At 38.7% G+C, this 22,226-nt stretch overlaps 1 protein-coding gene across 2 annotated transcripts in view; it reads left to right on the top strand.

Annotated features, from left to right (window-relative positions):
• FGF12 (fibroblast growth factor 12) overlaps positions 1 to 22,226 on the top strand; it is a 537,364-nt gene that overhangs the window by 314,732 nt on the left and 200,406 nt on the right. For both annotated transcript variants that reach the window (XM_087861515.1, XM_045811242.2), the window contains one exon: positions 15,877 to 15,987. In XM_087861515.1, the coding sequence (XP_087717641.1) occupies positions 15,877 to 15,987 (111 nt within the window). The remainder of the gene's footprint in view (positions 1 to 15,876; positions 15,988 to 22,226) is intronic.

The following is a 22,226-nucleotide window of genomic DNA, read 5'->3' as shown; positions in this document are numbered from 1 at the left end:
GGTTTGTTTAGAAACATAGAACTAATGAGCTGTCCATCATATGTCAGTCTCCTTACATAGTGTTGGGCCCTGGTAGGCTCTCAGTTCCTGACTGGATGGGTACTTGACAACTAGAAGGGATCAGACAGATGTGGGCCTGGCTTCATCCATCAAGGTGTTTCTTGTTTTTGTCCTATTTGATTGCACAATTCTAACCACGATGATGGTTTTGAATATGAGACAGTTTTAATGTTATCTGTAATGTACCATGCGTTAAAGACAAGAGGCAAAAAACACATTGATGTTGAAGTGATAAGACTTTGACTCTTGTAATCTGAGATGTTACAGAACTCCATCGCCTGCTTAAAAATAAGTGGGTCTGCTAGAGAGAGTAAAACAACAACAGCAAAAATCAAAATGCATGGTTGATCTCCAAACCAAAGCTGGGAACTCCTCAGGTGCCAGAAATAAAGAGGGAGCTTATATTCCTAGAGAAGACAGGAACTGATTTCATGTGCTTCAAGGGGGATGACCAGAGCCAGGGCCTGCATGGGCATCTATAGTTGGGTGTTGGGTTTCTGTCCTCCTGTAGGCAGTAGATGAGCCCTAGGCCTGCATGAGGCAGAAAGGGACCTTTGACAGAGACCCTGCTCCTTCCGAGAAATGGTGAGTTAGAACTACTTCCACCTGGCACAGAAAACTGACAGGGCCCATCTAAGGAAGGTAATAGGTGGAAAATGTTACCTGTAAAAAATGAGAAACCTAAACCTGGACCATTTCATGGGTGAAGTCCAATATTATAAAATACTAACAGTATCTTCTTGTTAAGCAGGAATTCCAGTCTGAGAAGTTAACAAAAAAACTTCTCTGCAGTTGGAGAAATCCACAAAGTGTCATGAGTGACCAACGTAAACTCTTCCTGATGGCTTCACAGTCCAAGGCAACACAAAACAATTTCCTCTGAATAAAATCTCATTGTCCAATAATAGAAACCACACAAGGATACAACACAGCAAACTGCAGAATTCGTACCCCTAAATTCTAAATACTAGATCAATCTGAAATACATTTAAAAATAAGAATATTTTAAATGTTTAATCATTAAAAGGAGCAGAAGCTATAGGCAGATACAGGCAGTATGGAAAAAAAGATTAAAAAATCTAAGAATCATTATATCATATGCAGTATTAGGAAAGAAACAAATGTTGTGGCAAAGACAGAAATCTTTACATTTTATAGAGGGAAGGAGAGATTGAAAATGCGGTGGTGAACAAAACAGATGGTAAACATGTTGATGTATCTAATATGTAATGATTGACAGAGATCCTATGACAAGCCTTCCATGAGCTTAAGAAGAAGCTAGAACAACTGGACAGTGAGAGGAGTTTTAAGGCGCTCACATTATTTGGTAGGAGCTTAGTGATAACAGTTATCCTTGGATTTTGCTAAATTACAAATTTACGTTAAATATTTAAGAGTAACCACTAAAATAATAGAAATAGAACTATAATTTTCAACTCAAGATAAGGGAATAAACTGGAGGGAGAATAAAGAAAATGAAATCAATCCAACTGAAAGAACATGAGGATAAGTAAAGAAGTAAAGAAATGCAAATTAAATAGAAAACACAAACTAAGACGATAGATAAAAAACAACGAAGTTGGAAATTACCGTGAATGCAAAATGATTGTAGTCACCTATTAAAGGATTTCCAGATCAGATGAAAATTCAAATCCAAATATATAATATCACTATAATGCTTTTTATGCAAAAATGTCCAATACAGAAAATAGTACTATATATTTTTGTGGGTACAAAGGGAGGAAGTAAACGGACAGAAAGTAAGAACAAGAAGACTACATGCTGAATGCAGAAATATCATTGGGTCAGGCTAGGAAAATAATGGAATGGAATTAGGGGGGATAACCATAATATTTTAATTGTGTAAAAAATTTGAAGCAATTACGGAAAATGTGAGTATCTGTTAAATGTGGGTGGTGAGTTCATGGATGTTTGAGAGGCAGGAGGGAATGAGAGCCTGCCCTGTGGGTTCTGAAGCCAGACTTCCTGGCCTCAAATCCTCAAAGCCCTTCTATTTATGAAATATAGGAACCTGGACACTTACTTCACTTCTTGGGCCTTAATCTCATCACCTGCAAAATGAGAAAACAAAATAAAACCTCCTAGAACTCTAATAAAGATTGTATGAGTAAATACTGTGCATAGAAATTGTTGACTAGTCTTTGGTACATGGTACTGAGGACTGTTGTTAACTCTGTGTTTTTCACATGTTCGAAATATTTTGTGTTAAAAAGAATTCAAAGAAGTGAAAGAGTTAAAGAGTATATAAAATTATATAAATCTGCAAATTGTAATCAAGATAATATTTACCTTGAAAATACCGATCAAAATTCTTACATGGCACATAAAGAAATTTTTAAGGCCTCAACATCAAAGTTAAAAGAGAAAACCTCATGAACATTCTATCTGATCTGTTTTCCCATTTATAATACTAAAGATGATCCACATGCAGAATGGGTTTTGTGTGGATACATACTTGCAAGGAGTGTCAAATTTATTCTTTTTTTTTTTTTTAAAGATTTTATTTATTTATTTGACAGAGATAGAGACAGCCAGCGAGAGAGGGAACACAAGCAGGGGGAGTGGGAGAGGAAGAAGCAGGCTTATAGCGGAGGAGCCTGATGTGGGGCTTGATGCCATAACGCCAGGATCACGCCCTGAGCCGAAGGCAGACACTTAACCGCTGTGCCACCCAGGCGCCCCTATTCTCTTATCTTTTCATTCAGAAACAAAACACAGAGATTCTTTTTTGGGGCGGGAGGGGCAAAGGGAGAGGAAGAAAAAGGATCTTAAGCAGGCTCCATGCCCAGTGCGGAGCTCAAGGTGGGGCTTGATCTCAAAACCCTGAGAACATGACCTGAGTCAAAATCAAGAGTCTGATGCTTAATCAATTGAGGTTTTGGGCACCCAGGTGCCCCCAAAACACAAAGATTCTATAATTACACAGTTTTTTTTAATATAACAAAGTGCAAGGCTTGAAACAAATAAAAAATGATTTTTTTTCACATAGATATAATATAATATATATTTTAATGTTTAGTTGTTTTCCCAAACATACATATGGCAATTTAAAATTTTATTTGACAAATCATATCTTTTGTTACTAGGATGTGTCAGATATAAATGGGAAGCTCTTGACTTTTTTAAATAGGTTATGGGTGGTAAAGTCAAGCTGGCCTCTTCTGCAATGTTTAGGAGAATCATTAGCTATGGTTAGATCAGTCCCTGGGGATTGAACCCTGACATATGCCTCTTGGAATTGGCTATGAGAGAAGGGGCTGTGTATGTGTGCGTATGAATACTTGGTGTCTGGAATTAGACTGATCACCCTTGAGAGTATCGTCTGAGTTCTTTTGTCTGCAAACAACGTTCATGTATTTGCCCATGAGATTTTTCATCTATGTGTCTGAGGTGGTCTCCCATTATTGGTCACAGTGGCAGTTCCTTGCAATTCTGTTTCATTTGCTTTCAACTTGTCCCTGAGAACATCCCAAAGTGAATTTGGGATATAGCATACAATCCATATTTACATCACAAGTGTAGTATCTGCATTTGATAAGTATTTGATAAGTATTTTGGTTAATTGCATTATTTTAGTTTGTGTAGATTATATTTTTAAATGGAATTTTAACAATCTTTATTATATACAGTGGTGATATGTATAATCTGTTACAAATACTTTCCCCATTTTCAACTGAACTAATTGGAAATAGCTTGTAAGTATCTATTTCTACTTATGAGTCCCTTAGCTTTCCGGGATCCTAGACTGGCAGCCATTGAACTGTCTAATACTGTCGTTTTAGAGACAAAACCTGAAATCCGGAGATAGGAAATCAGTTCACTGAACAAATACGTGTTTTATTCCTATGCTGTGTTAGTGGGCACTGATGGATAAAACCCACATGGCCTCACTCTCATGGATGCCATAGTCTTCTGCAATTTTCCAGAGGGGGCAATAGATATAAAGCAAATAAAGAAAATATATTTTAATTACAAACTGAGATAAGTGTTATGAAAGGGGAGAACAGCGTGTGCTGACAAAGAATATGAATATGAATATAGAAATGAATATGATTTAGACTTAGATTGGGGTCCTAGGCAAGACCTCTGTGAAGTGATACTTAAGCTGAGACTTGAAGAAATCAATCCAGGCAGAGGGAATTACATGTGCAAAGATCCTTAGGTCTGAAGAAGAGAAGGCGTGTGTGCCTGGAGCTTAGCGAGCCAGGGAGAGAGTAAATTGAGATGATGATGGAATGGTAGGCAGGAGCCAGATGGTGCAAAGCTCTCCAGGCCATGCTGAGGGTTTGGCGTTTTATTGTAAATGAAATGGGAAGCTATTAAAGGGTTTAAGTAGGAGAGTGACAAGCTCCAATTTATATTGTAAAATATAACCTCCACTGTAGTGTGGTTTGGAAGAGAAAATGGGTAGGAGTGTCAGTGAGGAATCTAGCCAGGAGCTGCTGATGGCTTGCACGAGGTGGTGGTTTTGGGGATGGAGACGAGCAAACAGTTGGGATCAGACCCCCGATGTCTGGGTTCCCCCCGGCCCATGCTTCCCACTACACCACCCTGCCTGGCCTGAACTTGCCACTGAGTTGAAGCTGATTAATGTGCTCTTGGAGTGCTAAATGGCTCTTCTGCAGAAAGTATTATTACCTCTTCAACTCACTCTGGTTGACTCTGCAAGTTTTTCTTCGTGGATGTTGTAAAAAAAAAAAAAAGATGATAGGCAAAGATCACATTTTACGACAATAGCATTTTACCTGCAGGTAGTTTAGATTTGTGGTGTACGAGGGAATTCCCCAGGCTTGCCAGCCTGAATGAGCAGAGCTCCCTTGAGATGCAGGACAGTTTTAGGACAGGTCCAACATTGTGCAGCTCCTCTGATGTCAGGAAACTCTCATGCCTGTGCTCTTCCAAATAATGTGCCCTGTTCATTTATTTCTGGTGCCAAAAGATGTGCCTGTGAAAAAGAGGCCCTAAGACTGTAACTGAGAATATTTTTCTATGCTAAGTGGGGATGCTTTCATTACACAAGACTTTTGTATGCATGGATGTGTTTACACTCTCTTCCCCCAACCCCCCAGCTTTTTTTAATATCAAGAGGCCAAAAGTTGTGTCTTCAGCTCTGGTTGAGTCCTGTTTATTCCTGGTCCCTTGCTCCACAGTTTTCTACTGTTTCCATGGGCTAATTACAGTTAAGGAGGAAAAGAGAAGTATCAGCATGTTAGACTGCTTAAAGAGACAACTGATAATTAACAACGGAAGGTGTAAGGAGGACAGGGATCTGCCTTCAGTCCCTGGTTCTGGCATTTACTCCTATCTGATTTACAGCAGGTGACTTAACCTCTGCAAGCCTCAATTTCCCGATCTATTAAAAAATGCCCAATTATAATGCCTGCCTTAAGTTATTTCTATGAAAATTTAGAGAGATAATCCACACCAAGTGCCTGGTATGTGGTAAATGTTCAGCAACTCTTATCTGTGAATGAAACTCAGGAGAATTTGCTCATTGCTACTACTCCTAACCATGGGTCTTCCTATCAACTTTAATTCTGTCTGCAAGTTAAGCCCTAGAAGCACCTACTTTCCGGTCACGTAGCACACTGTACTGTGTATTCTCAATTCCTTAGAACAACTTTCAGAAGCAATTCCTAGTCATTCAAACAATTTCACAAGAAGCCAAGTATGCCTGTGCACAAAGAAATTAAATTGCTTTCTAGATACCGTACAACTAGCGGGGGACAGGGCCAGGATACATCTGGGAGGTGTGAAAAATGGTTTTCATTTGAAGGAGCACAGCACAGAGCATCATGGCACATTAAGGAGCCCAGACTCCAGGGATTAGAAGGTGTGCTGTCATGACATTTTCCCTCTTTCTGTTGTTCTGCTTCTTTATCTGTCCAGTGAACCTTGACTTAGATCATCCCAAATGGCTATTCTGGTTCTAAAATCTTATGATTCTGGGAGAGTCTTCATGTTTGAAAAGCTCACCAATGAGCTGCCAGGTCTTCTTCCCTGGGTGACAGTCTGAGAGGGGCCATAGAGATATGACTCTGAGGTTACCCAGAATCAAACTTCCTTTCATGAATCCAAGTCCTTAGAATTGCAAATAAATAAGTTGGCTTTGTGGGAATGCTCACAGGAAGCTTTCTTCACCCTCATATTCCATGATATTCTACACTCAAACAGGGCTTTCGTAGAAGACGATGATAGATTTGCATTTAAGGATGGAGAGGTCCTGCATTTTTCTAGAACTTGAGTCTACGCATGCTGCCATCCACCAAGCACCACCAAGCGTCGTCATTACTCAGGCTGACGCCTTCTCTCTGCCCTTACAGCCACTGCCTGCCTGACTCCCTTATTCTATATAACGTGTCTTCCGTGACTGCAGCGCACCACTCCAGTTCATCCTTCTCGATTCTTCCCCACTTTGGCTTTCTAAAAGACTGCCCTCATATGTCTCTCCACGCATACAGTCCTTCAGTGTTTTGCTGCTGCTTAATACACTGTTGCCTAATGCTTCTCCTGCCTGGAGTGGGTGGAGCAAGAGAAGCTTCTGGCCTGTGGAAAGAAGCTTTTAATTTCTGCTTCTGTTTAGTATTGGTCTCTTTAAACATTTCAACTTTTATTTATAATATATACATAATTTACAGAGTAGTACATACATGTAATTTATAAAGTATATATATATATATATATATATAGAGAGAGAGAGAGAGAGAGAGAGAGAGGCTGTAGATTTGAATGTTTTTACAGATGGGGATGCTTAATCAAAAGAGTTGGAGATCATTAGTTTGAAGGTTAAAGTAAAACTTACTAACTTCGCTTAAGGAACCTCAAATGTCCTAGACCCCTATTTTTCTTCTGCTGTCACCTCCAGCCACTGAGTGCACCTCCTTATTTCCCTGTACCCTGTACCTGTCTGCTGGCTGGAATCCCTGAGCATGCTCAGCTGGCCCATTGCTCCTGCTGCTTAAAGCGAAATCCCCCTGCCTATTCAAGTGTAAATCTAAAATGTTGCTTCAGCTTTGAAGAAGCCTTTCTTACCTACCTCTTGTCCCAGAATCCACCATCCCAGGTAAAATTAGCATCCCCTCTCTGTGATTCCCTGGCATTTTGCTTGTTCCTCTGTGACAGCACTTTTCATGTTCATTGCTATAATGATTAGTTGTGTATGTGTCTCCTTGACGAGGCTGTGGGTGCCTTCAAGGCAGGAAGTACACCTTACTCATCTTTGTACCCAGCACCTTGTACATGTCGGAAGCCAATAAATGGTGTTTGAGTTATTTTGAATTTTCATGAGCATCTTATAGAAGAGAATCTGGGAGGGAGGGGGCTACTAGTATGAGGAATAAAATTGGCTTGGTACCAAATTCCCATCCCTGTTGGCATTTAAGTCCTAGCTCAATTTCTGTGCCTTGCTTCTGCCTTCCTTAGCTCAGACTGCTTCAGTGAAGAGCACACTTTGGACAAGCGTGCCCTTTCTTTCCATTTAGCTTTGAGGTGGCATGAAGGTTAAGGATTGCCCGTCTCAAGGTCACTTGATTCCTATAGGAGTGTAAGGCATCTCAGGGCTTTGGAGACTGTGCAGTTTATGGAGGATGCCGCTGTGCTTGTCAGACTGCGTTCAGTGTGCAGGGGCTGAGACTGAGAAAGGGGAGAAACAGACTGAAGGCTGGAGGCGTCATATGATAAGACTGTAAACAGCTTCCTTACAGATCAGAAGCCCCTCTGAAAGTCACAGGTGACAATGAAAAGTCCCAGATTTAACTTATCTCCTTCTTTCTTTCAACATATAAACACTCCTCACCTACTCTGTGCCTGGCACTGTGTTAGGTGCTGTGACAGAGTGATGAATAATTCAAAGTCCCTGCCCTTGAGGACCTCACAGTTCAGCAGCAGAGACAGAAGACAGGGTGTGCCAGCAGCTGTAACAGTGTAGGGAGCCCTCTCTTAATGTGTGCACAAGATAGTTCTGCAGAGGGAGTGATTAATTTTGCTTCAGGGTGTCGGAGAAGGCCCTCAGAAGAAGGCTAAGCCCAGAAAACGCCACAGGAGTTTGGGGCAGAGGAGGAAAGCAGGGTTTGTGCATTTCAGGCAGAGGGAACTGAAGCGGCAAGGGTCTAGATCAAGGGTTGGAGAACTTCCTCTGTAAGGGGCCTATTAGTAAATATTTTAGGATTTGCAGGCTGTAGAGTCTCTGTTTCAACCATTTATCTCTGTCGTTGGAGCAGGAAAGTAGCCATAGGCAATGTGTGAATGAATGGGCATGGCTCCGTTCCAATAAAACTTTATTTACAAAATTGGCAGTGGAGGGGCTGTAGTTTGCCAACTCCTGGTCTAGCAGAAGGATCTTTAGAGAACCTTTAATCTGATGGTTCCTAATCTTTTCAAGAATTAGGATTACTTGGCACTTGCTGTCTGTCTCCTGTGCCTAGAAGGCCCCTTTTAGTGCTCTTCTAGATCTCCCTGACGGCTTGCTGCTTCTATTCGTTCAGGTCTATGGGTCACCATCCTTTAACTACTGTGTCCACAGTAGCACGCACACCTCCTGTACCCTCCATCACTTTTCATTGCTTTCATTTTCAATACAGCACCTGTACTAAAACTCTACTTTATATTACTTGTCTGTCTATTTCCTATTTTCCTACTGGAACGTAAGCTTCGTGTCTCACTCTCTGTTAAATTCAGTGGTGAGCTGCAGTCCATCGTGCTCATCTGTCCCCAGCTCCAGCTCTGCATTCAGTGATGTTACATGGTAGTGTCAAATCAGCCGTGGTGGGAATATTTACACAGTGGAAATCAGCCCCTTGGGAATCAGGTTTGGGGCAGTTTTTTGGTTTGGTTTTGTTTTTTCACAAGCTGGTTTACTAGCAAATCACTACTTATCCCGTGGGCCTAGAATAATAACCTCCACAAAGCCCAGTGGTCAATGAATACTTGTTTTTTGAATGAAATGAGCCATTAGTGTCTGTTGACTGAGAAAATAGATATGCACTTATAGATACAGAGTCCTTTGCAATGATTTTTGGTATGCGGGGAGTTCACGGCTGTCAGGGCGGTAACTGCTCATGGCGTCTATCACCTGCCTGTGATCCACGGGGAGACTGAGGACTTGGGTCAGGACGTCACTCCCTTTACCCCTCAGGGCAGATTCTGGTGGCCATGATGACACATCTCCAGTATTCTGCACTCAGTTCTGCAAGGTGCTCCTTTTCCCGTGTCCACTGCAGTCTGCTGAGTGAAGGCGGGGCCTCCGTCCTGCATCACTTTTCCTAAACAATATGTATTTTTAATGAATTCCTCTCACTCAGCATGGTTGTAATTTCTGCAGTGTGTTGCAAAGCCCAGAAAAGTTCTGTCCTCTTTCGAATGTCTTACTGTATCCCATTTCTGATTTGTCTGGGGCTTTGATTTATGGTATGTAAATATGCCCCAGTCTATACCCTTTAGCTGTGATTTGGTCAGAAAGGTACCTGTTTATGAAGAGTCTCCAACCCTCCAAAGTAGTCTCATTTTGAAATCTGCAGCAGCGTGAGGTCCCAGAAGCACTTGACAAGAATCGCATTTAACAGCCTCTTCAATCTTCGTTCCTTTAAGGGGCAACATTAAACCTTAATACTGAGGCCCCCTTTCTAAACCCACAGAGACTGATTAGAAAACCCCGTCAAGTTACTCCCACAATCCATGTTGAACATTTACAAAGAGCTGCATTTTCACGATGACTGGTAAACAGTCTTTTTAATTCCCTGTCCTAAGCACACACGAAGACACAGAGGAGTAAACTTGTATTTAGAGGGCCATCTGGCTGATCCCCAAGCTTTCCAGGACATCAAGGCTGGAGAGGACCTTGCATTGTCCTGCAGACTGTCTTAGCTTTTGCAGACCTCCCGGTCTGCAAAACAGTGTCTTCACAGCTGTTCTGATGTAGAGTTTTTCTGCTTCTCCCTGTTTGCTTCCGTCCATGATAGAAAACTCACTCTTTCTTTAGTCAGCCTGTTCTCTCTTTGAATCCAGTTCATAGGAAAATCTTTTTCACCTGCCTCCCTATGACTTTCACCCATTGGCCCTAGTTCTATCCCTGTGGAGCTACTCAGAACAAATTGGCTTCTTACTTCTGTCTGCTGTTAAGAAAGTGAGGGCAGCTCTCACGTCCCCGGAGTCCTCCCTTCTCCAGGCTGCATATTGACTGTTCATTCAGCCATTCTTCACAGGGCAGTCCTCTGTGCCCTCCTGGTTTGGCTCCCTTTCCTTGGGGCCTGTGTGAGTTTTGCCAGTGTCTTTCTCAAAGTGACTGAACAGTGTGGAGAGTAGCTAGGACCACAGACTCTTACACTAGATCTGTCTCTTCATTTACTAGTTCTGTAACTTTGGGTAAGTGTGGTAGATTTTGAATCTCCATAATCTCATCTGGAAAATGAGAAAAAAGTACCTTAGACATTCAGTTATTGTGAGTATTAAATAAAAATATAGTAAAACCATCAGGGCAGTGCCTGATACAAAGTAGATGGGTTCGGAATATAGACGCCATTGTTGTAATAAATACTATTAATTCTCTGGCTATAGCTTCCATAATAAAGTTTGGATCACTGTTGTGTTTTTCATTTTAATTAATGAATGAATTTGTATTTTTCATTTTAGAATGGTGTTTACACGAGGTACTTTATCTCTGACTTTGAGTGCAAATGTTGAATAGTTGGGCCTTAGATAAATACAATCCAATTGTAGTATCAAAGATGTTTAATGTGTATATATATGTGTATATATGTACTTCTTGCACAGTTTCCTATGACCCCTTTCCTTTATCACCCCCATACTCCAGTAACTGATAACACAACTCAGTGCTCTCCTTCTTCCCTTCTCTGCCTTCTTGTCTCCCAGGCCCCCCAGCTTGCACAAGATATGCATGATGTCTTAGCTGCTCTTTGAAAGGAAAGCACGATGTTCATCCAGTGTATAAGAGAGGCGTTCTTGTGCTAAATCAGCTATGTATTAGCTGGATGACCTTAGACAAGACACTTTCCCTCTGAGCCTCAGTGGTTTTTTGTTTTTTTTTTTTTTTGATCTTTGCCATTGATGAAGGAAGATGTTTTGATGAAGGGAGGTGTTAGATTCCAAGATCATTTCCATTTCTAAAATTCATTTGATTTTCTGCCATCCAGTGGTCATCCTGAGATGTGTGGTCAGGCCCCCATAGTTGCAGCCTGCTCTGGGTTTCCGGTGCATACCTAGCTAACTGTTCCACTGCACTCCATGTGACACCAGCAGGAGGGTCTAGAGAGCTCTTCCAGGTTCTAGTGCTCCTGAGGGGCTTTGAATTCAAACCGCTGTGGAAATTGCCATGTCATCCTGAAGGGAAGCATTGTTGAGCCTGAGTTCCTATCCTTTACCTACTTTCTCACCCAACCTCTTTGAGAATTAAATTCCTAACTTGCTTTGTGGCTATAATTATCACTAAACTTTTTATTTTAGAATGGTTTTAAATTTACAGAAAAGGGAAGCCAGTACATAGAGTTCCCATATAAACTACACCCAGTTTCTTATATTAACATCTGACATTGATTTGGTATATTTATGAAAATTAACAAGTCAGTATTGATATATCGTGATTAACTAAAGTCTATAATTTATTCAGATTTCCTTAGTTTTTACCTACTATTCTTTTTTGGTCCCAGGATCCCATTTAGAATACCCATTTAGAATGTCATGTCTCCTTAGACTCCTCTTGGCTGTGACATTTTCTTAGGCTTTTCTTGTTTTTGATGACCTTGACAATTTAAGCGTTCCTAGTCAGCTATTTTGTAGAATGTCCTTTAGTTGGTATTTGTCTGGTGTTTTTCTCATGATCAGACTGGGGTTATGAGATTTTGGGAGGATCACAGAGGTAAAGTGCCGTTCTCATCACATCATGTCAAATGTACATATTATCAGCATGATTTATGACTGTTGATAATAACCTTGATCACCTTGCTGAGGTGTTTTGTTTGTCAGGCTTCTCTGCTGTAAAATTACTCCATCCCCTCCCCCTTTTCCTATTGTACTTTTTGGAAGGAATTCACTATGCACAACCAGTGGAAGTTTATTTCCTGTTCACCCCAACCGAAGTGGGTATTTCTGATAGCTATTATCTTTTTTCTATCAGTTATTCAGAGGCCCAGTATTCTTCTATTTTGTTGACATCCCCTAGGGCTTTGTCATCTAAATCCAGCCAGCATTAAGAGAATGTTTGCTTTTAAAAGCCTCGGCCTGAAAATGGCACACATCACTTCCACTTACATTCCATATGACACTCATTCATCTGCCAAACCTAACTGCAAGGGAGGCTAGGACATATGGTCTAGCTGGGTGCCCAGGAAAAAGAGGAAATGGATTTGGGAGAAAAGCTAGCAGCATTTGCCACACCATTTTAGAGTACAAAAGATAACTAACCAAACCCATGCCATCTCACCATCTAATAATTTGGCCATCACTTCATTAAAAAAAATAATAATAGAAGAACATTATCTTAGAATCAAGTAGGGTCATATAAATTGGAAAATATCCATTGTTTATCTGTCTGGATGCCCTTTCTCTGTTTTCTTTTTTTTTTTTTCCTATTAAAATGCCACTTACTCTTCAAGTGATGGATGAAGTGCCTTCACCCAACCTTGAGACAGAATTAGTCCCTAACTCCTTGCTGCCAGTATGCCACTCTGCTTCTAACTCTTATTTAACACCTACCCCACAGTAGTAGTATATATGAATATGTTTCATGCATTAGACTGGGTGCTCCAATACAGCACAGGAATTATTCATCTCTTAGATCCCCAAGTATTGTCTGACAAATAAAAAGCATATTTGTTGAGTGCCTTTAGGATTTTAGATGTACCAAAAAGTGGTCTCAATTTTTAACCCCTTTCTTTAAAATATAACAAAACATTTCTTTTCCCCTCCCTCCCCCATTATAAAAACAATCCACACTTATGATAGCCAAGCCTTCGTGGAGGAGATGATCTTGAACTGAGCCTAGAAAAGTTGGTAGGGTTTGGTGGATGGTAATCAGGGAACAGGCAGGCCTGGCTTTCTATGACACATTCTAGGTTCAGGGCATTTGTTCAGTAGATGGTCAGGTCTCCTTTGAAACATCTAGAATGCAAGCATTTGCTTCCCTAGATCATCACCTAATTAAAACTCAGACTCCAAGCTTGTTCTGGCACTGCTTTTGGGCAGTCACGGATGGTATAAAAGCCTGATGCTCATTATCTTGAACAGGAGTTTCCAACCTGAATTCCCAGGGCCCCAATAGGGGGATAGCTTCACCATAGCAAAAGAAGTGTTTAATTACAGCTGCAGAAAGAGGAGCATGAAAAAAACAAACAAACTTTTGCTGGCATTAGTGACTCAGCTGCTATGCATCTCATTACCAACCAAAACATTGCTTCTTAAAGTGACCTTATCAAGCTTATTAGAAATAAAATATCAAATATAAGGCAGTTGTTCCTTTCCTTCTACCCTTTTCTATCCTCTACTCTTAGCCTACTGTTTACTTTAATGACTTACAAGCTTAATTAATATATCACTATAACAGAAATCAGAAGACGTCTGATTTTCATCATTGAAAAACAGACCTTAATTAGGATTTATATTCTTTTGATTTCAAATCATACTATCCCCGATATTTATTCATTGAAATTCTCAATGGCTATAGTGAGCATAGGAATTATTTTTCCCTTTATACAGATATGACAGCTGAGCCTCAAATGTAAAATGACTTCCTCAGGACTACATGGCAATTGTGGTCAAAACTGGGTCTTCCGGCTGCATATATAGAATTAAGTGTGCCATATTAGCACCTGCCTGTCAATCAGTTAGGCTCGTGGCAGAAGCACACATGTTCTTTTTATTTCCCCTGATTATAAAAGTGATCTGCATTTATGATAGCCAAGCTTTCTTGGAGGAGGTGATCTTGAGCAGAACCTAAAACAGTTGGTAGGTAGGGCTTGATAGATGGTAAGAGTGGTATAGGATATTATTTTACAGTGATCTTAGCTAGCTATGTGTTCCTCTAACATGTCCCTAGTATGTCAGACTGGGTGGGCCCATGGAGGCAACACACTGAACATGAATCCATTCCTTGATTTCTACCACCACTCAGGGCAGAGGATTCTAATATGCTCCAGGTCAATAGATACTTATAGAAGGGATCTCAAGATATTTCAGTTTAACTTTTAGACAGTATTGATAAGGAAATTAAGGCTCACAAAGTAAATAAATTGGATTTATTTAACACACATATATAACATATAGTTATCAATCAGAATGCCTAATTTCCAGTTCAGTTCTCTTTTTTCATAACCCTGCTTCCTTATTCCCAATTTTCTTGTTATCTTTTCTACTTCTTAGGATTGCTTTGAAGATGACAGGTTTATATAGGCATTGCCTTATATTCCTGAATATATGTGATCAAGGCATATGTGAACAAGTTTAACCACAGACATATGCTGTAGAGAGCAGGTCCATTCCTAGAGAGTTAAATGCACTGAATCCTTAACTGGAATTCTTATCTAGAATTAAACATCAATAAGTGTGTTTGGTTTAACACACTATACCTAGCATATTGCCTGACAAAAAAGAGATTTGGAGTAAATATTGGTTGAATAAATGGGGGAAGGAATGATATTGAGTATCAGTTGAACTTCAGTGATTGTCCTTTTGCGGGTAGTATGTTGTTACTTCAGGGATGCATTAGAACAGTCTAATTTTTGCCCAGTACTGTAGTAGAGACAAAGATGGTAGTGATGTTGTAGAAAATGAATTGTTGCTGGCAGCCAGCACCACAATGAGAAAGTTTTAAATATTTATGTTAGCTGATATATAAAAATCCAAAGTTCAGCTTGACAGTATTAGTGTGTAGGGAGTTTTATTTTATTTTTTTTATTTTTTAAAGATTTTTATTTATTGACATAGAGACAGCCAGCGAGAGAGGGAACACAAGCAGGGGGAGTAGGAGAGGAAGAAGCAGGCTCCCAGTGGAGGAGCCTGATGCAGGGCTCGATCCCAGAACGCTGGGATCACGCCCTGAGCCGAAGGCAGACGTGCTTAAGGACTGTGCTACGAGGCGCCCCAGGTGTGTAGGGAGTTTTTAAAAGCTGAGAACCGCTCCTAGTTTGGAATACTGAGAGAAATATGCATGAATTAATTGATTAATTAAATGAAAAAATGACTTTTGAAGTGCTGGGGCTCCTCTCTGATGAGGTATTCATTGAAGGTGAAATCTGTTTTCACATACATCTCATGACCATGGGGGTTTTGCTTTGTCCTCTGGTTCTCATATAAGCCATTCTTTCTTTCTGGCTGAACTTGACTAGCATTTCAAAATCCAGGAGTTTCTGCTGGATAGTTGACATTGAACAGAAATAGAAGTCTTCCGGGGCCTGATTTTGACTGCTGGAAGCTTAGGAATTATAGGGACAGTGTGGTCTAAATAGTGATTCTGGAATGGGACCATAAGCTTGGTGGCATCTTCAGAAACTAGATGTTTGAGGGAGAGAAATAATTCACATTTTTAGCACATCTCTGTATTTTCCTAATCATAATTTGTTTTTATCTATTTGTATTTGGTTTACTGCTGTATAGTATTATGGCTCTGCCTCTAGAAGGAAAAAGAAGAGTAAAGATATGTTACTGAAATGCCCCCTTTCCAAATGCTTATTTCGATATTTAAGCCTTTGGCATTTGTGAGTTTACTTAGAGAATTTTTGGATAATTTGCAAGTGTGTATTTTTATAAACAAAATAAGAATTTGAATAATCATTTCATTTTGTTTTGCAGAACCCCAGCTGAAAGGAATTGTGACAAGGTTATTCAGCCAGCAGGGATATTTCCTGCAGATGCACCCAGATGGTACCATTGACGGGACCAAGGACGAAAATAGTGACTACAGTAAGGAACATTAGCTTCTTGCAATCCCATTATGATCATATGTATGGCCCAATGTATCTTAGACTTAAGGTGTGGCCAGGCTGCTTTTTGAACTGTTTAGCTGCTAGTAAGCTGGTGTCTTGCCTTTTATCCTTTTTGCTTTGATTCCCTATAGTAAAGAGACAGTTGGGAGGTGACATACTAAATGAGAAGGTAGGAGGCTTGAAGGAGTTCCAAATAGTCAATGGATTAGAATATCCTTCCATCCCAGGGTTTATAGTCAATATGGTGATAAGTATTTGTAGGAACAAGACAGACCTTCCAGCACAAGATGGTGTTTTAATCCTGGAACCAAATAGTAAACATGTTATAATAATTCTCGGAACATCGTTTCTGGCAGACCAAAATTACTTCTTAAGGTAAACATTGAATACATACATATGTCTATTACATGTGATTTCATTTTGATTGAGGACAAAATTATTGATTTTAAAAGGAAAATATATTTTTTCTTTTATATTGTTTTAAAAAGAAAAATAGTATGATGATGTTTTGGTAATAATAGGATAATAAAGACCAGTAGACCTGAAATTTCGCCTGTAAGTTTTTTAAATAAAATGCCAGATATTCAAAGTTTGTTAATAATATCCCTGGAATTAGTTTTTAACTAATTAAAGCATAGCGTTGACAAGTTTAATAACTAAGCAAACTCATCAAGGTATGACAAAGTATATTTGCATTCAGAAGAATTTTGAATACAAGCCTCAGAGTCAAGAGTGATCACTCACATCATATCTTTTAGTTCCTGCACAATCATATACAGATACCCGGGGGGAAATTCATGTTATCTTAAAATTTTGCAGGGTGCCATATTGTTTCCTAAAGTTTGTCCGTATTCACTGCTAATCAGTAGTGTTGAGCACATAGTAAATACTCATCAAGTATATGTCCCATTGAGTTGTCTTCTGACGGATATGATTTTGTGGTCAGGGTGACAATCTACCAACTGCATAAGATAATCTAAGACGCCTTATATTTTATGGTGAAATAACTTTTAAATTAAAATTAAAGATTTGACGGAAGATTTGCAATTCCTAAAGTGTGAACATGTTCTTGTCCACCCCTTCTAAATCATTCTTTGTCCACTTCATATTACATATGACAAGATATGAATTATAATACAGAAAAGATATTATAAAACATTGCAACCCAGTTTCCTACATAGTCGATTAGCCTATTGTCGTTTGTATTGTTGGTTTGTGTTGGTTTGTAGGAATGCATTCTTTGTTTTATTGATTTAGTGATTTATTTATTGGAATGCATTTTTTAAATGAGTCATGTTTTCATCTGGGTACGGAAGAATGAGCGTGCCTTTCTCTCCATGTAAGATCTTCATCTGTTGCATCTGTACTTCCATGTAGATTTAGTGAAGCTACGAGTATTGTTGGAAGGAATCAGGGAGATTGCTTAGTTGTGTCACCTGTGCTGTCCGGAGGTATCCCTTGATCTCAGTTTCTTTTTCTATAAAATGTGGTGGCTGGAGACAATAATATGAATGTCTCCTTTCAGCACCATCCATCCAACTTTTTAAAAAAATCGAAACATTATCAATTAAGGAAGATAGATTCAATCCCCAAGTAAGTCGAATAACTATACACAGTTCCACATGGTGCAGCCATAACCCAGACAGCTGTCCTGCAGATGTATGACATTTATCATGGGTTTGTGGTGGAAGGGCAGGGGCAAAAGTGTGGGTTCAACTGACAAAAATCCTTCTTTCACTGTTTCATAGAAAAACAATTGAAAAGTGCTCTCTCTGCAGATACTGGGTCAATGTCTGATGTAAATCCATATATATATACAGACAGACACATACACACACATACATTTATACGCATATATATGTACAAATATATATGCCTATATATGTATGCATAGTGGCATTATGCATAACACACACATATTGAGGATGATACGTTTTGTCAGATACTTTTAGAAACTGGATTCATACATTTAAAATATTTTTTCTTAAGATAAACAACTCCACATACTTTTTGATATATTAGTTTCAAAAATAGTTTAGACATACAAAATAATAAGACTAGGATAAATCTATCTGGATACCCAGTCCCTGGCATAAAATTTAGTTAAAAAATATCAATACATTTGAACCCACGGTGTACCTGCCTTGGTGGAGTCCTGCTTTCCTTCAGTACCAAACATAACAACAAGCCTGAATGTAGCATTGTTTATTTCCATGCAGTTTTAAAAATACATTTTTTCATGTATGTATACTTAAAACCATTTGTAATGTTGTTTTGCATGTTTTTAAACTTTTAGTAAGTGAGAACATATACTGTGTATAACTTCTGTGTATTTTTCCTCCCTAAAATATTATGGTTGTGAGCTGCATATATGGTGATATATTTGCCTTTTATTGTTCACTTTTATTTTTGTAAAGTATCTCTTTGCATGAATATACCCAAATACATTTATCCATTCTCTTTTTGGTAGATAATTGTCATTTCTATTTTAAGGCAGCACAACCATATTTCTTATAGTTGTTGAATAGACCTTCCCTAACCATCCTTTATAAAATGACACAACTTACCTTGGCCCTCTCTATTCTGATACCCTCCTTTTTTGTATTCATAGCTCTTATAACCACCGTACACACACACACACACACACACACACACACACACACACACACAGAGTTGCTGTTTATTTTTTTATTTTCGATCTTCCTCTTTCTTTCAGGAGAATGTAAGTTCCATGAGGGAAAAATTTTTGTTTTGCTCTTTAATTATGTTTAGAATGATCTCTAATACGTAGTAAGTACTCAGCAAAAATAGGATGAATGAATGAATGCCCCCTTGTGCATATATACAAAAGTTTCTCCAAGTCATTGGATAAATACTCCACCCACCCAAATATTAATTTAACTTTTCCTTTGAAATAATTTTAGACTTCAGAAAAGTTACAAAGCAATACAGGATATTCCTATATACTTTCCATCCAGTTTCCCCTAATGGTATCATTTTATGTAACAACTGTAAAATTATCAAATCCAAGAAATTAACACTGGTACAATACTATTAACTGAGCTATAGACTTAATTCAGATTTTTCCCAGTTTTTCAGTTAACTTACTTTATTCTGATTCCCCACCCCCCCACACACATATTTCCACTGAAAAATTTCCAATGAGAGCAAATAATTTTTATTTATACTTTTTCTTAGTGGGGATGAAGGGTAAACATATCAGAGGAGGATTTGAATTCTACTCATTTTTTTAAAATAGAAAATTATAAGCCTCTAAGATGTGAAAATGACTTTTCTTTCTCTACTTTGTGTGGGCAGGAGTAAAAGCATTTGATTGTTTGAAAAAAAAATCTTGTTACTATGAGCATCTGTCAGAATTATGCTGTTCGGTTCACTAGACATCATTACGTCCAACCAACCTTACCATGGTATCTAGCATTGGATTGATAGAGACACCTGTTCTTTTGTTCATGAAGAAAAGACTAATTACATGTAATTGAGTACAAAAACAAATGGGTTTGTCAGCAGCAACAGATAAGAATCTCTGCAAATGTAATGATAACAAAAGATACAAAATTGTGTTGGAACAGTGGCACAAAAAAGACAATTGCAGTGTGGAGAGTATTAATAGGAATATTTTACATAAAATTAGAAAGGTAATTATTTTGCTCTACTAGCTGCCATAGGAGAAGATGCATTTGAAGAGGTCAAACATGCTGGGGTGGAAACAATTAAGATATTATAACCAAAAGTATTGTTCTCTTTCCCTCTGAACAAAATATATGGAATGAGCTGTCTGGTAAAGTAGTATAATGGTGAAACTAGAGATATTCAAGCAGATGCTGTATTGGCACTTGTAGGGGGTTTTGCAAGTAAACCCTGTTGGTGTGGGAAGGGGGAGGAAGGTGGTGGTGATTGCGGTAGTTTCAGGGCTCAGTGACTTTTAAGGTCTCCTTCAGTCCTGAGATTCATTTTTTAAATTTTATTAAGGTTTTTCATTTTCATTCCAGTATAATTAATATCCAATGTTATATTAGTTTCAGGTGTGCAAGATAGTGATTCGACAATTCTACACATTACACAGTGCTCAGCGTGTGCTCTTTAATTCCCATCACCTAGTTCACCCATCCCCTACCCACCTCCCCTCCGGTAACCATCAGTTTGTTCTCTCTAGTTAAGCATCAGTTTCTTGGTTTGTCGCTCTCTTTTTTTCCCTTCATTCATTTGTTTTGTTTCTTAAATTCCACTATGAGTGAAGTCAAATGGTATTTGTCTTTCTCTAACTTATTTTCTAGCATTAGACTTCCTAGGTCCTTCCATGTTGTTGAAAATGGCAAGATTTCGTTCCTTTTTTATGGCTGAATAATATCCCATTGTATGTATGTACCTCCTCCTCTTTATCCATTCATCTCTTGATGCACATTTAGTTATGGAGTTTATTCTGTCAATCTTTGGGTTGTTTTCTGAGTTATTTACATTGATGTGTTAGCTAGTTGTATCCATCAGAGAAGGTAAGCCAGGGGTCTTCGTACTCTGCCATCTCCCCTGGGAATCCCAGTCATGAGATTCTTTTAAAAAGTATTTTGAATAGGTAAGATAAGTATATAGTATAAAACCAAAAAGGTGCAAAAGGGAATGCTATTGAGAAAGAGCGAAACAGTCCCTGCCATCCAGGGGCTAGCCTGGCACTCCAGCTGGCCTTGGGGTACTTGTGTTGAATACACACAATTTCACAGAACACCCAATCAGACAAGGCCGCTGTGATTGTGCTGGATCAAGACAAAGACAAGACCACTGTGTAATCATGTCTGAACACAGACAAAAAGAAGAATGCTGTCCAAACTACAAAATGATCAAATATTTCTCTATCCTGCTGCTTACTAATTCACCAAACACAGCTTTAACTTTGGTCTGTTCTTCTTGTCTTAAAGATAATATTTATTAACATACCCAATGATACAATGACACTCACTTTCTTAGAGCATCGATTGGGAGTAAATCTACATTTCTTTGAGCCCACCCTACAATTGCCTAACCCAAGACCAAATCCTCTAAGTCCTTTCTTACACCCTCTTACTAAGACATCCCAGCTTGACCATGGAGTGCATTTTTCCTCCTTGCCTTGAGTCATTAAACTCAACTTTGTTCAACCATGGGTGTGTTTCTTTCCCTGGGAGACACTGACATAGTCAAAAGCAATTTTTTATTCTTCTCCTTTCTGCCCCCTGGCCACATTTCTTGGTGTTGTTTTGGATGTAGTCTATGCATCGGTCAACATATACAGTCCTCTGTGTGTATGTCTGTATCATCTCTTTCTCCATCATCTATCCAACGCTTATTCAGTATCTTTTTAAACTTAGATTGTTATATCTATGAGATTTTTCCCTATTAGTATGTGTTTACGTGGAATAATTTATTTTACCTAATTCTCTGTTGAAGGCCATTTCAGTTCTTTGTATATTTTGCTACTGCAAACAACACGATAAAGAATATCCTGGTACATAAGTAATTTTGCATGTGTACAAGTGTACCTAGGGGACGGATACTGAGAAGTGGAATTCCTGGGTCAAGGGTATATGCTTTTTTAATTTTGATAGATATCTGTTTGCTCTCCATCATACAAATTTACATTGAGGGTGTCTATTTCCTTATGTTCTAGGTCAGCACAATGTTATCAAACTTCTGGCTTTTTGTTACCTAAAAACATAAACATTATTTGTCTTATTATGAGTTAGGTTGAGCACTTCATATATTTTAAGAACCATCTTCATTTCTCTTTCTATAAAATACCTGTTTATGTCTGTAGGATGTAAACCTACATTTGTAGGAAATCTATTTATATTTTAAAAAAGCCGCTCTTTGTTATATGAGCTGTACGTTTTTACTCATTTTGTTGCTTGTCTCTGAATTTACTTGGCCATGCTATCTTATTTTATTTTATTTTATTTTATTTTATTATAAGTACGCTTTTACACCCTCAGTTTTTCTTTCCCGTTTAAAAAGGCTTTATTCATTCCAAAATGATTTTTTAAACAATCTCCCATGCTTTGTCTTAACAAATTGTTGTTTGACTTTTGTGCTTAATATTTAGCTAATATGGAATCTGTTTCTTGAGATCTTTTGATTCTAGACCTCTACTATTTTATGTTCCTAACTACTGATTACAAATACAAACATAGTTTATTCAGATTTTATGAATCAACTAAATTTCTCATG

Source organism: Ursus americanus, chromosome 4, assembly GCF_024610735.1.
Source record: "Ursus americanus isolate L20-20 chromosome 4, mUrsAme1.1.p, whole genome shotgun sequence".
Lineage (NCBI taxonomy): Eukaryota > Metazoa > Chordata > Mammalia > Carnivora > Ursidae > Ursus > Ursus americanus.
This window is presented reverse-complemented; position numbering and strand designations above follow the sequence as displayed.